This window comes from Nannospalax galili, unplaced genomic scaffold, assembly GCF_000622305.1.
Source record: "Nannospalax galili isolate Female #2095 unplaced genomic scaffold, S.galili_v1.0 scaffold799, whole genome shotgun sequence".
NCBI classification, from domain to species: domain Eukaryota; kingdom Metazoa; phylum Chordata; class Mammalia; order Rodentia; family Spalacidae; genus Nannospalax; species Nannospalax galili.
Window position 1 is genome coordinate 734821 of NW_008343085.1, and position 14597 is coordinate 749417.

The 14597-nt window shown below is 45.4% G+C and overlaps 1 protein-coding gene across 1 annotated transcript in view; it reads left to right on the plus strand.

Moving 5' to 3' along the window:
- Kctd19 (potassium channel tetramerization domain containing 19) overlaps positions 1–14597 on the plus strand; it is a 50262-nt gene that overhangs the window by 30359 nt on the left and 5306 nt on the right. Inside the window, exons 3-11 of the mRNA XM_008839093.2 lie at positions 6069–6219; positions 6980–7171; positions 8571–8702; positions 8900–8965; positions 10852–11062; positions 12206–12366; positions 13501–13601; positions 14076–14218; positions 14410–14493. Of these exons, the coding sequence (XP_008837315.1) occupies positions 6069–6219; positions 6980–7171; positions 8571–8702; positions 8900–8965; positions 10852–11062; positions 12206–12366; positions 13501–13601; positions 14076–14218; positions 14410–14493 (1241 nt within the window). The remainder of the gene's footprint in view (positions 1–6068; positions 6220–6979; positions 7172–8570; positions 8703–8899; positions 8966–10851; positions 11063–12205; positions 12367–13500; positions 13602–14075; positions 14219–14409; positions 14494–14597) is intronic.

The window sequence follows — 14597 nt, forward strand, 5'->3', positions numbered from 1 at the left end:
ACTTTTGACATTTTTGGCCTTTGGAACAGAGTATGTTGCTAAGAGGCCCAAGGACATTTTGACTTTTAGCTACTTTTCTTTGGGGTCATTTTTGTGGTTTCTTAAAGCATCTGAATGCCTTCCTATGGGCAGAGGACTCAACACTTTTAGAAGTCAGAACAAGAACTCGCTGACAGAATTCAGAAAATAGCCTTGTTGAAGCTCCTGGGCCTAGTTGCAAACCCGACCCCTTCAGTTAGCATTCGACATGACCTCACTGGAAGTGACTGCAATTTTTTGGAGATTTATTTGCTTTGTAGACTTATTCTCTTTTTTAAAAGATGTGGCAAACTTTCCTTTCTTGGGGGAAAATGGAGCTGCTCACAGTTTAATGGAAACAGTAGGAAATGGAGATAGACCTTTCTTCCCTCGATTAACATACTTCCTCTTAAGGTAGTTGACTGTCATCACTGACCGACCCCAGAGGACACACCCCATATCAAACAATACTTCCAAATAGGGAATACTGGAACAGCCTCAAGAAGGTTGTTGTCCTGGACAAGAATTTCCTTCCTCTTCAGCGGCCCCTTCACATGTGGCCAATTTAGAGTTGCTCAACAGTACCACTGGTTTTCTCCACTGAGATGGAACTTGGGGTTTGGATCTGAAGGTGGCATGATCAAGCTGCTGTGAATACTAAGCAGTCATCTTAGAATGGACTTAGGTGCTCTGCTGTCATGCCCAGGGCCCCCCTCTTTCACTGTTTTCTCTACTGCTTGGTCTTTCTGTTCACCACCAGTCTGAGTCCTTTCTTCCTACCATCCTCTTTCTCTATCCTTATTCATCCTAGTCCCTCTCCCCAGTCATCCCAGTCCCTCTCCCAGTCTTCTCTCTGGCTTCCAGGTTCCAAGTTCTACTTGTTATCTTCATTGCTCTTTGAAGCTTATGGGCTCTGTGTGTTGACTCTGCCTATAGTTTTGGAGATTCAACATCATCTTCAACTTATGAGTGCAGTTCACTTCTCTGTCAGCTCCTTTTGTGTCTCTTTTTCTTTCTAAAAGACTCCCTACACTTTCATGTAGTCTTTGACATAATACAATTCTGAGTACTTCCTCTTTGTTGGCTTCTAGACTAGAAGATGGGATGCATGAACCCAGCCCATCTGCCAGGCACTTGGGGATAGAGAAAAGAACAGGCCTGATCCAACCCAGAAGCCTGCAGAGAGAAGTGTGCAGGTGTTTGTGGCAACAAAGAGGAGGATGGCTAGCTCTGGCTGGGGCAGGCACAAGGTTCTGCAGCCAGAAAAGTGGGGAGAGGAGTTTTCTGGGCAGAAGGAACAGCGGAAGTGAAGTGGGGGAACTGAAGAGATAGCTGTCAATAAAGTGCTTGTCTTTGAGTGCTTGCATGAAATTTGGAGTGGTTGTGTGACAAGTGGGAGAACAGGCCTGAATCCAACCCAGAAGCCTGCCAGAAGTGTGCAGAAAACAGTAGTTAAAAAGTTGAACGACAGCTGGGGCTACAGGGAGACCCTGTCTCAAAAAGACCAAAAAAAAAAAAAAGTTGAACTCTCAGGTCCTAAGCTCCATGTCTAGCATCTCCACTTAGCACACTGAATCTGCTCCCTCTTTCTGGGTTGCAATTCCTGTGAGGAAAAAAGAATGATAATAACCAGGCCTGGTAATAGCTACTTGGGAAGTTGAGGCAGGAGGATCACAAGTTCAAGCCTGGGCTTTTGTGAGACTGTGTCCCAAAATGTTTTCCAAAGTGCCAGGCGTGGTAGTGCATGCCTTTAATCCTAGCACTTGGGAGGCAGAGGCAGGGGGATGGATCTCTGTGAGATTGAGGCCAGCCTGGTCTAAATAGGGAGTTCCAGGACAGCTAGGGCTATAGGAAGACCTTGTCTCAAAAAAATTGTTTTTTCAAAAGTGGGAGTCCACAAGATGGCTGAGCAGATAAAGGCACTTGTTGCCTAACCTAACAACCTGAGTTTGATTCCAAATCCCATGTGGTAGAAAGGGAGAACCAATTCTGGTGAGTTGTCCTCTGACTTCCACATGCATGCTATGGCATGTGTGTGCACACATCTACAGACATACATGCACAGGCACACACATAAACACGCATACAAGAAAAGCGAATAAATATGAACTTTTTTTAGGGCTGGAGAAATGGCTCAGTGGTTAAGAGCAGCAGTTGTTCTTGCAGAGAACCTGGGTTCAGTTCCCAGCACCTACATGGCAGCTAACAACCATCTGTAACTCCAGTTCCAGGAAATCAGACATGCTCTTCTGGCCTCTGTGGACATTGCATACATGAGTGCACTTACATACATGCAGGCAATACACGAATACACATATAATAAAAGTGGGGCTGGAGAGATAGCTCAGCAGTTAAGAGCACCAGCTGCTCTTACAAAGGACCAAAGTTTGGTTCCCAAGACTCACATGGCAGCTAACAACTATAATTCCAGTTCTAGGAGATCTGACACCCTCTTCTGACCTCCTTGGGCATTACATGGTACAGGTGCACTTACATATATGTAGGCGATATACACGTAAAATAACAAAAATATTTTTTAAAAAAATCAAAATAAAAAATATATTTAATGTTTTAAGTGAAGAAGGAGTAGGTGGGGCTGGGGATATAGCTCAGTTGTGGGGGCTTGCCTATTATATGAGACCCTAGATTCAAGTACTAATGCCACAAAAAAAGAGGAGGATAACATTGAGGAGCGTACTTTGTGGGCACAGGACAGTAGAAGGGTTCAGGGTAAATGTGACTGGATAAAAAGTGTTAGGTCTTAGGGACAGAGTCAAAATTCAAATCCAGGTCTGTTCAAGTTCAAGGCCTTTATGCTGTTCATAGGTACACAATGTTGCTTGCCATGTAAGGAAATTTTTGACTTGATCCCCCAGGCAATAAGCACTGACTTTTTAAGATGGGGAGTGATTTGGAGTCTTTGGTGTATTTCAAAGGTCACTATGTAGAGAGAGTCTGGGGATGGGAAAGGAGAGAAAATGGAGAGGCAGGAGATGGAATCCAGGGATTGCTGGCTATCTGGGTGGAGAGGGTGTGAACAACATTCAGGTAACAGCCCCCAATTTAAATTCCTCAAGGGTTTCAATTTAACCAGGAAACAACTCAAAACTCTTCAGCCAGCTTTCAGGGTCCTCAGCTCTCTGGCTTTTTTTTTTTTTTTTAAATCTACCTTTGAACTTTATACTGTAAATGAGATATTTTAAATAGTCCTGCAGCCGGACGTGGTGTCCCACACCTTTAATCCCCAGCACTTGGGAGGTAGAGGCAGGCGGATCTCTGAATTCGAGGCCAGCCTGGTCTACATAGTGAGTTCCAGGCTAGCTGGGGCTACAGAGAAACCCTGTCTCAAAAAGACCAAATAAATAAACAGTCCTGCAGCCCATGCCTATTTTTTTTCCTCAGAAAAAGAAAAGCTGTCTTCATGACATCCCCTCATTTCAGATTTCCACAGCGTCACTTGAAGCTTCAGAGTCAGGATCTTTCTTCAAAAAATAAAGAAAATAGCCCTTCCCCCCTCCCCAGGTTACTGTTCTCAATTCATCTTCAATCTCTGCATACCCAAACAATATCACATTCAAGGGACAGAGGCACATAGATGAATATACATCATGACCTGGCCCTGCTCTGTCCTTCCTGGACACGGTTGCCATTTTCCTTCTTGTGTCCTATTTCTCAGAACAAATACTGTCAGGTTGTTGTCCTTCATCTTGATTCAATATGTTTGCCTACTTATAATTCAGACTCTGTTCTAAGCTTTCAGTCACCATCCTGGAACCTCATTGTGATTCCTCTTTACCTGATGACAACTCCTTGCTCATACAGAAATCTTTCTGTTCTTGATTTACCCCCTCAGGAGAGCTGACAGTCTGACACAGAAGCAAAGGCTGTGTGCATATCTAACCCAAAAGAACCAGAAAGCTGGGGTCTCTTAAAAAAATTTTTTTTGGTCTTTTTTTGAGACAGGGCTGTAGCCCCAGCTAGCCTAGCTCTCACCAGGCTGGCGTTGAACTCACAGAGATCTGCCTGCCTCTGCCTCCCAAGTGCTGAGATTAAAGGCCTGAGCCACCATGTCCGGCAAAAAAAAAAAAAAAAAAAAAAAAATTTTAAAATTTATGTGTATGTGTGTGCCTAGATGAGTTTATGTGCATCATATCATGTACATGCAGGTGCCCTTGAGGCCAGAGGAGAGCACTGGATTCCCTGGACCTGGAGTTAAAGGCAATTGTGAGCTGCCTAATGTGGGTGCTGGGAACCGAACCTGCTCTGCAAGAATAGTAAGTGCTCTTAAGCACTGAGCCATCTCTCCAGCCCCAGAGGGTCCATTTTAATGATGTGCAAAGAGTACAAGAGTTCCTGGATATCCATAAAGTTTGTAACTGATGGCGAATCTTAGAATATGTAAACTGTTGGCTTCCATGTCTTTGTGTGTGTGTGTGTGTGTGTGTGTGTGTGTGTGTGTGTGTGTAGAGGTGGCTACACATGCACATATGTGAGGGTACCAGTGGAGGCCAGAGGCCAGTGTCACTCTCAATTGCTCTCCACATTGTTGTTGGTTTTTTTTTTTTTGGTTTTTTTTTTTGTTTTGTTTTGTTTTTTTGGTCTTTTTGAGACAGGGTCTCCCTATAGCCCCAGCTGTCCTGGAACTCACTATGTAGACCAGGCTGGCCTTGAACTCAGAGATCCAACTGCCTCTGCCTCTGGAGTGCTGGGATTAAAGGCGTGCACCACACCTGGCTGTTGTTATTTTTTTAATATATTTTATTTTTTGTGTATGAGTGTACTGCCTGCATGTATGTGAGTGCACCCATGTCGTGCAATGCCACGGAAGTCAGAAGAGGGTATTGGATTCCCCTGAAATTGGAGTTAAGTACAGTTCATAGCTGCCATGTGGGTGTTGGGAATCAAACCCAGGTCCTCTGCAAGAGTACTCAGTGCTCTTAACTGTGGAGCTATCTCTCCAGCCCCTACTTTGGTGTTTGAGACAGGGTCCCCCTGTAGTCCCAGCTGACCTTGATCACTATGTAGACCAGGCTGGCCTTGATCACAGAGATCTGCCTGCCTCTGCCTCCCAAGTGCTGGGATTAAAGGTGTGTGCCATCACGCTTGGCTTAGTATTATTATTATTATTTTTAGATAGGGTCTCTCACTATCTAAATATCTGATTCATCTGGACTGGCTGACCAGTGAGGTACTGGGATCTGCCTGTGTCTGCCTTCCCAGTATTGAGATTATAGGCACATGCTGTCATGCCTGGCTTTTATGTGGGCTCTAGGAATCCAAACTGAGGTCCTGATGCTTGTGCAACAAGGACATTATTTTTTTTATGCAAATAATGAGTAAACCACAACAGAGTTTTGCATTATTAAATAATACTAGAAAGCTTTGTTTCAAACTATTAAATAGGAATTATTCTGTAGCCAGGCATGGTGGGGAACACATATAATCCAGAGTTCAGGAGGTGAAGATCAAGGATTCAAGGCCGTCCTTGGCTATACAGTGAGTGTGAGCTACATGACACCCAGTCTCAAAAAACAAAAACAAAAAGAAAATATTCCATAGTTTTTTTTTTTCTTTTCCCTTTCCATAGATTTTTTTAAAAAGAAAAATTCCTGTTATTTAACATTTAGGAGACAAAAAAAAAAAATCCTTTAAAATTCAGAAAAGCCAGGCATGGTGGCAACATGCCTTTAGTCCCAGCACTTGGGAGGCAGAGACAGGTGGATCTCTGTGAGTTGGAGGCCAGCTTGCTCTCCATAGTGAATCCAGGCCAGCTGTGGCTACAGGGAGACGCTGTCTCAAAAAGGCAAAAAACAAAAACAAACAAAACAAAACAAAAAACAGAAGAGAAATAATCACTGGGATTTTGAATATTAGAATGCCAAATAATCATTGGGGTTTTGAATTTAGAATGCCCTAAAGTTTTACATTTTGTGATTGATTTTAAAATGCCTTCCCAAAGTGAGTCACATACTGCTTTTCTGCATGTCTAGTGTAAAAATGGTAGTTACCAGGTTCAGATTTTCCAGGCGGCCATCTTCTTGATCTAACAGACTCTAGATAATCTGAAGGAAGGGAAGCACCACCTCCGCGTGCGGCCTGCAGACATTCCTGTTGCTGAGAGAGCATCTCTGAACTACTGGCGAACGTGGAAATGTATCAGCAAACCCTCAGAATTTCCAATAAAAAGTCCAGCCTTCACAGGTATAGTCAGGGGTAGGCCCACACTATGAAGCCCACACCATCTTCCTCCCTCCTGACTCTAACAGAAGTAACTTCCACCCAGAAGGTACCTTCAACTCTGAGCTAGTTCTGCATGACTTCACTACCTCTTAGTCATCTCCTTTGACCTTGTCACCTGTCCTCGCCATGCTGCTTGCCCTACTGGAAATCAGCACCCTGCTCATGCCATTCCTCTGCATACAAGCTTCATTTAGGCCAAGGCTAAGCTGTCATTCACTCCCTCCTAGAAGTGAGGGGCTCCATCATCCTTTCAAGTTACCTCCAGCCACCACACAAGGAATGCCCCTGAGTGATCTCTGGTTTCTAAATCTCTTACAGTATAGGCTGGTCTATGTTGGAACATCAAAACAGTTCATGATTGTAGGTTTTGAGCTTCCAGAGGAGTCAAAACCATCTTTTGCATCTAGTAGTTGGTTTGATCAATTAGAAAGGACATGGATAAATGAACTTAGTGACTCTAGATACATTAGCCAAAATGTCACATAAAAAAAGAAAAATAACAAAACAAAATGTTACATCCTTCAGTGCCCTTCACTGTCTGTAGAAAAGACAGATTTTTCATGCCCAGTTCCCCACAACACTCCTTAACTTTAAGTATACATCTGGGAAGAGAGAAAGGGGCAGTCCCTGGGTAGCTCCTCCAGCTTCTTCTAGGGTTCCTGGGTTAGTGAGAGCCCTGGCCTCAGAGAGGTGGCAATCTCTCTTGTTCATTCTCTTCCAGGTCTGCATGATAAGGCACCCCTGGGACTCATGGACACACCACTGTTAGACACAGAAGAGGAAGTACACTACTGCTTCCTGCCCCTGGACCTGGTGGCCAAATATCCAAGCCTAGTGACTGAAGATAACCTGCTGTGGCTAGTGGAGACTGTGGCCCTGATCGAGTGCGAGTGCAGCGAGTTCCGCTTCATTGGTGATGGCTCTGTCCAGGGGTGGCCACCTATCCCTTTCCACACCCATAGTAGCACACATTAAGGCCCATTTAGTGCTTGTGGCCTGAGGAGCTGCTCTGAACAGAGGTGGTAGAAGCATGATTAGTCTTCTCAGAGGCAGGCCGAGTCAAGCATCAGACACTTAGCTCAGAGCTACTTTAGTCCCTATTTCTTTGGGGATGGCTTAGGTATAAAAGGGCACTGAAGGCCGGGTGTGGTTGTACATGCCTTTAGCCCCAGCACTCAGGAGGCAGAGGCAGGTGGATCTCTGTGAGTTCAAGGCCACCCTGGTCTACAAAGTGAGTTTCAGGCCAGCTGGGGCTACAGGGACACCCTGTCTCAAAAAGACCAAAAAATAATAAAATAAAATAAAATAAAATAAAATAAAATAAAATAAAATGGCACTGAAAATCCCTAAGGTAGTGTCAAAAGACACAGGAGCTGATGCAAAAGGAAGAGAAGTGAGCTGGATTCTGCTGGTCAGCATCTCTTCTTATCCCTCCTCCCCTTATGCCTCTAGCTGGGCTCCAGGCCTCAGCTCCTCCCACCATATAGCAAGGAAATAGCATTGTTTCAGAGAATGATCCTACCTGCTCTTGCTTGGAGTGCAAGAAAAAGAGGTGAGTGATGACAATTTCCCCAGAATAATGTAGAATGGTCAGCTTGAGTTAAGGAGGGATGTGATGTCTCATCCTGCCATAACCTCCCTTCTCCCACAGCCCCAGAACAGGCTCTGTTGAGGCTGTAAACTGAATGGCCTCTCTGATTCTAAGCTACTACTGCTGTCTAGACAATCATAGTAGTAAATAAACATCTAAATGGACAGGGCAGTAAACACCAAGTTATGCTATGGACCCAAATACTCGAGATCTCAGCCATTCAGATTCAAAGGCACCTAGCAAGGTGTTTGTGATATGCTTCTAAATTTCCAAGTTGATTCACTCAGGGCCTTAGCATTGGTCCCATCTCTGGCTCTCACACTGCAATCCAGTAGGGACAAATTGGAAGTGCCACCTGTTTGCCTGGGCTCTGCCAGCCCCCACCCCCCCAAACAACTCCCTCCTTTGGAATGACCTGCTCTTGGGTGAGACTCTCAGGGTAAGTTTCTTCATTGTGTTCACAAAGGGGGCCTGGCTTGGGAGCTCCAGGGCAGGCCATGGGAGATGACACCCATGGACTCACACAGGAAAACAAAGTAATTTGAGGTCTTTCACCTTGGAAAACCATGGCCTCAAGCTAATCTAGTGAGGTACATTTATCAATTACTTCAGATCAAGAAGAGCCTAGCATGAGATGAAGCACCAGAAGGCTGCTAAAACCTGAACCTGCAATTGTCAGGACCAGCTTTGTTAACTCATGTCATTTCCCTTGTTTTTCAAGTGAATTTTCTCCGCTCACACAAGATTTTACTACCTGATAATTTCTCCAACATCGATGTATTGGAAGCTGAAGTAGAAATCCTGGAAATCTGTGAGCTTACAGAAGCTGTACAGTTGTACCGGATGAATATGGGTATGTTGCCCAGGAGCTTGGCTTCCCTTTGATATTCTGGAACAGATTGGGCTTGAGCTAGAGACACCAAGAGCCAACATTTTCCCTCCCACAGTCACTTTAGGCTTTGGGTGACGGCAAGAGAAGTAGGTGGTAGGGTGACTTAGGATCTAAGATGAGGAATTCAACCTAAAACCTTTTATGCCCTTTCTGCTCAGCACCCCAACCACAGCCAGGGCCAAAGGGAGTCCTGCTTGGCTGGGAGCAGGAGGAGCTCAGCCTGGGTGGGAAACCAGTTGGAATGCCCTGAGGAGACTGGGCCTGAGGGCATGCTTCCACTGCAGATGTGGTCTGTCCTGCTGTGGGTAACCACCTGCAACTCCCAACTTTCCTCTTCTACACACAACTAAAAAGGGTAGGATATGTTTGGGCATATTTTCTACCAGTACTGTTTCCCACACCCCCCATTTCCCTTGTCTCCCCATTTCACATCCACTGACTTTTGTGCCTGTTTCTGCCTGTTCCTGACCCCTGTCCAGGCCAGACCTTCATGCTCCTGGCTTTGCCTCATTCCAGCTGTTTCTCCTTCACAGTTTTGATTTGTCTTTCATCAGCTCATTCACCAGCTCCTGCATATCCACAGAAGCTACTGTGTGTGTTTTAGGAGGCTAGCTCCCTCAGGGGGTACCCAGCTAGCCTTCTAAGAATTGGGTAGGAACTTTTCAAATAACAGAGCTGCCAAAAAAAATTTTTTAAGCAAGGAACTGCCTCACACATGTGAAGTTTGGCTTGCTTGTTTGTCTCATGGGAATTAAGGCTCAGCCTTTTCCCGGCCATTAGAAATCCCTTCCTATATGAGGGAGTAGCATCCTGCAGCAGGTCTCAGGAACCTGTTCCAGGGCCTTATAGTTCACTTATGGGAGTCTGAGTTCAGCCCCTCCCCAAAGCTTCTGGTCTGCAGAAAGCATGGATGTTGTGAGATGGGTAGGAGTGTCGCAGATACTTGCTCCTCACAAGCAGTTACAGGTACTAAGTACCTTGCCCTAAACCACAAAGTCAGGTGGGGCTCAGAACCCAGTCTGGTTGCTCTTAAGATTGGAGATGAACCATGAAAATTCCTCAGGAGGAGGACACACCTGTAGCCCCAGCACACACCTGTAACCCCAGCACATACCTGTAACCCCAGCACACACCTATAACCCCAGCACTCGGGAGGCTGAAGCAAGAGGATCACAAGTTCAAGGATAGCCTGGGATACCTAGTGAAGCCCTGTCTCAAAAAATAATTTGAGGGGCTAGAGAGATGGCTCCGTGGTTAAGAGCACTGACTGCTCTTGCAGAGGAACCAGGTTTGGTTCCCACATGACAGCTAACAACTGTCCATAACTCCAGTTCCAGGAGAATTCGATGCTTTCTCTGTCCCTGCAGACATTACATGACACATGTACGCTTACATGCATGCAGACAATATATTCATACACATAAAAATAAAAGAAATAAAAATCTTAAAAAAAATAATAGTTTGAAAATCTCATGGCAGCTTGACATCTGGTCCAATGCTGTCACTTGAGCAGAGTCTGACAAGCTCTGTGTATTATACTCTGAGCCTACTCCAGGAGAACAAGTACCATGATCCATCAACCTGAACAGACTACTTGGAGAAAATCCTGCCCAGGAGGTGAAGAACCCTGGAAAGCCTGTGGTCTTGGGTTCTGAGCTGTGGTTGCTGATCTTGACCTTGGATAGTTAGGAGAGAGCTTGAAACTAATGCATGGTTCTGCGGAGGTTGAGGCTAGATGGCTTCTATATTCAGATTCCTGAAATTCAGATGTTAGTGATATTCCAGAAGGATGTAGCCCACACCCACCTCACCTCCCTAGTTTTGACCTCTAAACTGAGTATACACAAAATTATACTGTTAAGATGATCCAGATTTTGGCAGAGGCAGGTAGATCTCTGTGAGTTCGACATAGTGAATTCCAGGCCAGGGCCACATAGTGAGACCCTATTTCAAAAAAAAAAAAGATGATCCAGATTTGGACTGTAGAAACAAACAACTTCCCTCCAGGCCACTTAAGTCCTAACTGGAGTAACAGGAGAATTGAGACCCACAGCTCCAGTTCAGGGATGTCCAAAGATGACTAGGAGTCATCTCTTTTTCCCCAACATAGGTGGCTGCTCCCGGACCTCCTGTCCTCCCACAAGTCCTGGAAAGGGGGGGCGTGCAGCCAGTCTGGAGTCTATGAAACCACTGTACATAATGGCACTGGGTCTCCTCGTCAAGTATCCAGACTCTGCACTGGGACAGCTTCGCATTGAGAGCACACTGGATGGAAGCAGACTATATATCACAGGGAATGGGGTCCTCTTCCAGCATGTCAAGTAAGTCTCAGTCCCTCTCAGGGAACCACTTCGTTCCATCAGACTGAGATCTTCTCTTCTCAAGAAACAAACCTCAAGCCTTTCCCATGAGCCAAGGGGAAAAAGTATCTTTGCAGCTCCCTTTTTACCTCCTTTACCACCACCAGGTTTGTGCTTCTGAGAATCAGAATGGGGCCAAGTTACAAAAGTCCTCATGGCTTAAAGGTTCAGGCTGCTTCATAGCTCTGTTTTCTGCCATCCATTCTCCTGTGCTATAACTGAGGTGACCAGGCTACAGAGTGCTGGCTACCCCTAGCAGACCCCTTTATTTACAAATGTTCTCTACAGCCTTAGATGGAGGCTTTCCAGAGCCCAGAGTGAGCTCCTGAGAAACAAGGCAGGACAGGCTTTCTGGAGGACATAATCCCTGTCTCCTTACCTTGAGGGATGGTCTCAAAATGTCCATATTAATTTCAGGGCATGGATTATACTACTATTCCACAGAAGGTTAAACTGGCACTCAGAAAAGTGGAACACTCACTCTTTTAGGGATATAAAATTCATAGTACCAAAACTAAAGGTAGGAGTTGGTTTTCCTGATTCCCTGGGGAAGGGGACCATGAACATGCTTTACCCTAGTTGTGTCATTTTGGAACCCTTAGATGTATACCATCATTTATCTCTCCCAGATGTGTCTACTTATAATGCTGCAGAAGGCAAATACAAGTGCCTTGGGGTGGGGAGAGTTGGGCTAGAGGATTGGTGTTCATACCTTAGCCTCTATTTAGGGTGTACAAAGGATGTTTGTAAAGCCATAGTAGGCTGCCATACCATAAAAGTCTCAGGCACATATTTATATAAGGAGACAGGAAGTAGCTGAGCCTTGCCTAACTTCTGAAATTTGAGATTGGATCTCAAGGCTTGAGATGAGTTGTTTTGGTTGGCTTTGCTGAAATAGGTTGAGCTCAGTTCCAAAGTGGTACACGTATGTCTAGGCTTACTCTCCTTCAAGGTATCACCAGGTTAAACCAAGGTAATTGTGCTATCAGTGCCAGGTTTGATACAGTGCGATGGCAAGATGGCCTAGTCATAGGAAGTTTACAGGCTGGACTCCTTAGGTGTTCAATTACTAAGATGCTTCAAAACGGGCTTTCCTCTGGGCAGGAACTGGCTGGGGACTTGCCGACTGCCCCTGACTGAGACCATTTCTGAGGTATACGAGCTCTGTGCCTTCCTGGACAAGAGGGACATCACCTATGAGCCAATGAAAGTGGCTCTGAAGACTCATCTGGAGCCGAGGACTTTGCCACCCATGGATGTGCTCAGTAAATCGGGAAATTTTCTGGGCTTGAAATTAGCATCAAGGGAGGGTCTATGGACTAGAGAGGAAAGGAGGGCCAGGAACTCTAGATGGAAGATGATGGAAAGTTAGGACGACATCTGTGTTACGTGTCCCTTTCTTGCCTTCACGTCCACAGTTCATCTCAGTGTTATAGACACTGCTGCTGCCAAGTCTTGGCTGTACAGATCCCCAAGGGCAGGTCTGCCTTGGCCCCAGGAGTCAACCCAAGCTGTGTCATTTGTTTCTCACAGCTAGTCAGGGGGAAATGATCCATAAATCCATTTAGAATGGTGCAGGGACAAAGGGAGAAAAACTGCTCAAATTGTAGAATGTTGAAACTAGGGTTTCAATGAGTCCAAATCCAATGTTATTTTTCACCAGTTAATAAACTCTTATTACCAAGCTTTTAGGCAAAGTTTAAGCTATATTACTATTATTCAACAACATTCAATGTTCACTGAGCACCTACCATATATCAAGACAGGAATAGATGTAATGGATGTAGTCTCCACCTTCCAGAATTCACTTTTTTTTTTGGTCTTTTTGAGACAGGGTCTCCCTGTAGCCCCTGATGGCCTGGAACTCACTTGTAGACCGGGCTGGCCTTGAACTCAGAGAGATCTGCCTGCCTCTGCCTTCCCAGTGCTGGGATTAAAGGCATGTACAACCACACTTGGCTTTTTTCACAGTTTAATTCTATACAGAGAAACTCCTAGTTCCATCCTGAGTGGGCATATGAAAAGCTACATACCCAGGACATTACCAGCCCGAGAGCAGAGGGAGCTAGCAGTTGGGGTGGACAGGAGCAGCAGTCTAGCTTACTTGAAGGAGGTGAGCCAAGTGAAGGAACAGAGCCCTTGGAGTTAGAATTCCAGGGAACTTCTCCTCCAACCCAAGTCACCAGCTGATTCTCAAAGCTGCCATTCCAAGGCCATCTCATTCTCTTGGAAGCTTTATGTGAGCAGCAGGGCAGGCTGGTGTCAAAGGTTTCTGCTTCTCAGATAGGCAACACAATATGATTGATTAGGATATGGAAACTTACCAAACACTATTGACTAAAGTGTCCTGCCAATATTCTTTCTGGTCATATGTCTTCCCTCTCATTTGGTTTCCACAGATGAGTGGTCAGCAGAGATCACCATATACTCACCCCAACAGATCATCAAGGTTTATGTTGGTAGCCACTGGTATGCAACCACCCTGCAGACCCTGATGAAGGTACTGCTGACCTCAGCTATTTTCCTCCCACTTTGCCTTCCCCACCTGAACTTCTTTGGGACTTGTCACCTGACCCTCACACAGTCTCTAGCACTGCTTAGAATAAGAACCTTTTCCCAGCTCCCCTGCTGAGAGTGCTCTGATTCTGTGAGTGGAATGGAATGGGCAGCATGCTAGGAAGGCCTCAAGAATGTGGATAGAGGTCACTCCTAAGGGGTCTGGACCAAGAATGAGATAGAGTGGGGTTCCAATTGCCTGGGAATGAGTATAAGAGCTACCAAAAGTTGATGCAGAGGTGATGTACTTCTCCTTAGCTTCTCTGCTCCCCACTGTGGTTCCCTGTGGCCTATGTAGAGGAAGACAGAAATCCCAAAACATCTGTTTGAAGGTGGTCATGAAAATGAGTTGAGGTGACTATGACTCTTACCAAAAACCTAGACTTTGGAACTGATTCTGGTGTCAAATCCCCCCCAGTATCCAGAACTGCTGTCCAACCCTCAGAGAGTATACTGGATCACCTACGGCCAGACCTTGCTCATCCATGGTGATGGCCAAATGTTCCGACACATTCTCAACTTCCTGAGACTTGGAAAACTGTTCTTACCATCTGAATTTAAGTAAGCAAAGCAAGAAAATCATATAATGAAACCACTGAGGCTGATTCCTTCAGAGACAAAGAAAACATGAGTTTTCAGCCTTCTGGGAGGAGGTTCTATTCTTTTTAACATGGGCATTCATGTCCAAGGCAGCTTCTCTAGGCGCTTGTGTCCTTCCCCTCTACAGCCTGCTATCTCCTTGTCATTTGCAGGGAATGGCCTCTTTTCTGCCAGGAGGTGGAAGAATATCATATTCCATCCCTCTCCAAAGCCCTTGCACAATGTGAGGCATACAAGTAAGGAAATTTCACTCAGGAGTCCATGTTTGGACCCTGGACCGTTATGTATTCCTCTTAGAAATCTTCCTACCTGCTGGTGGGACTTATTCCCTCTATAGTTG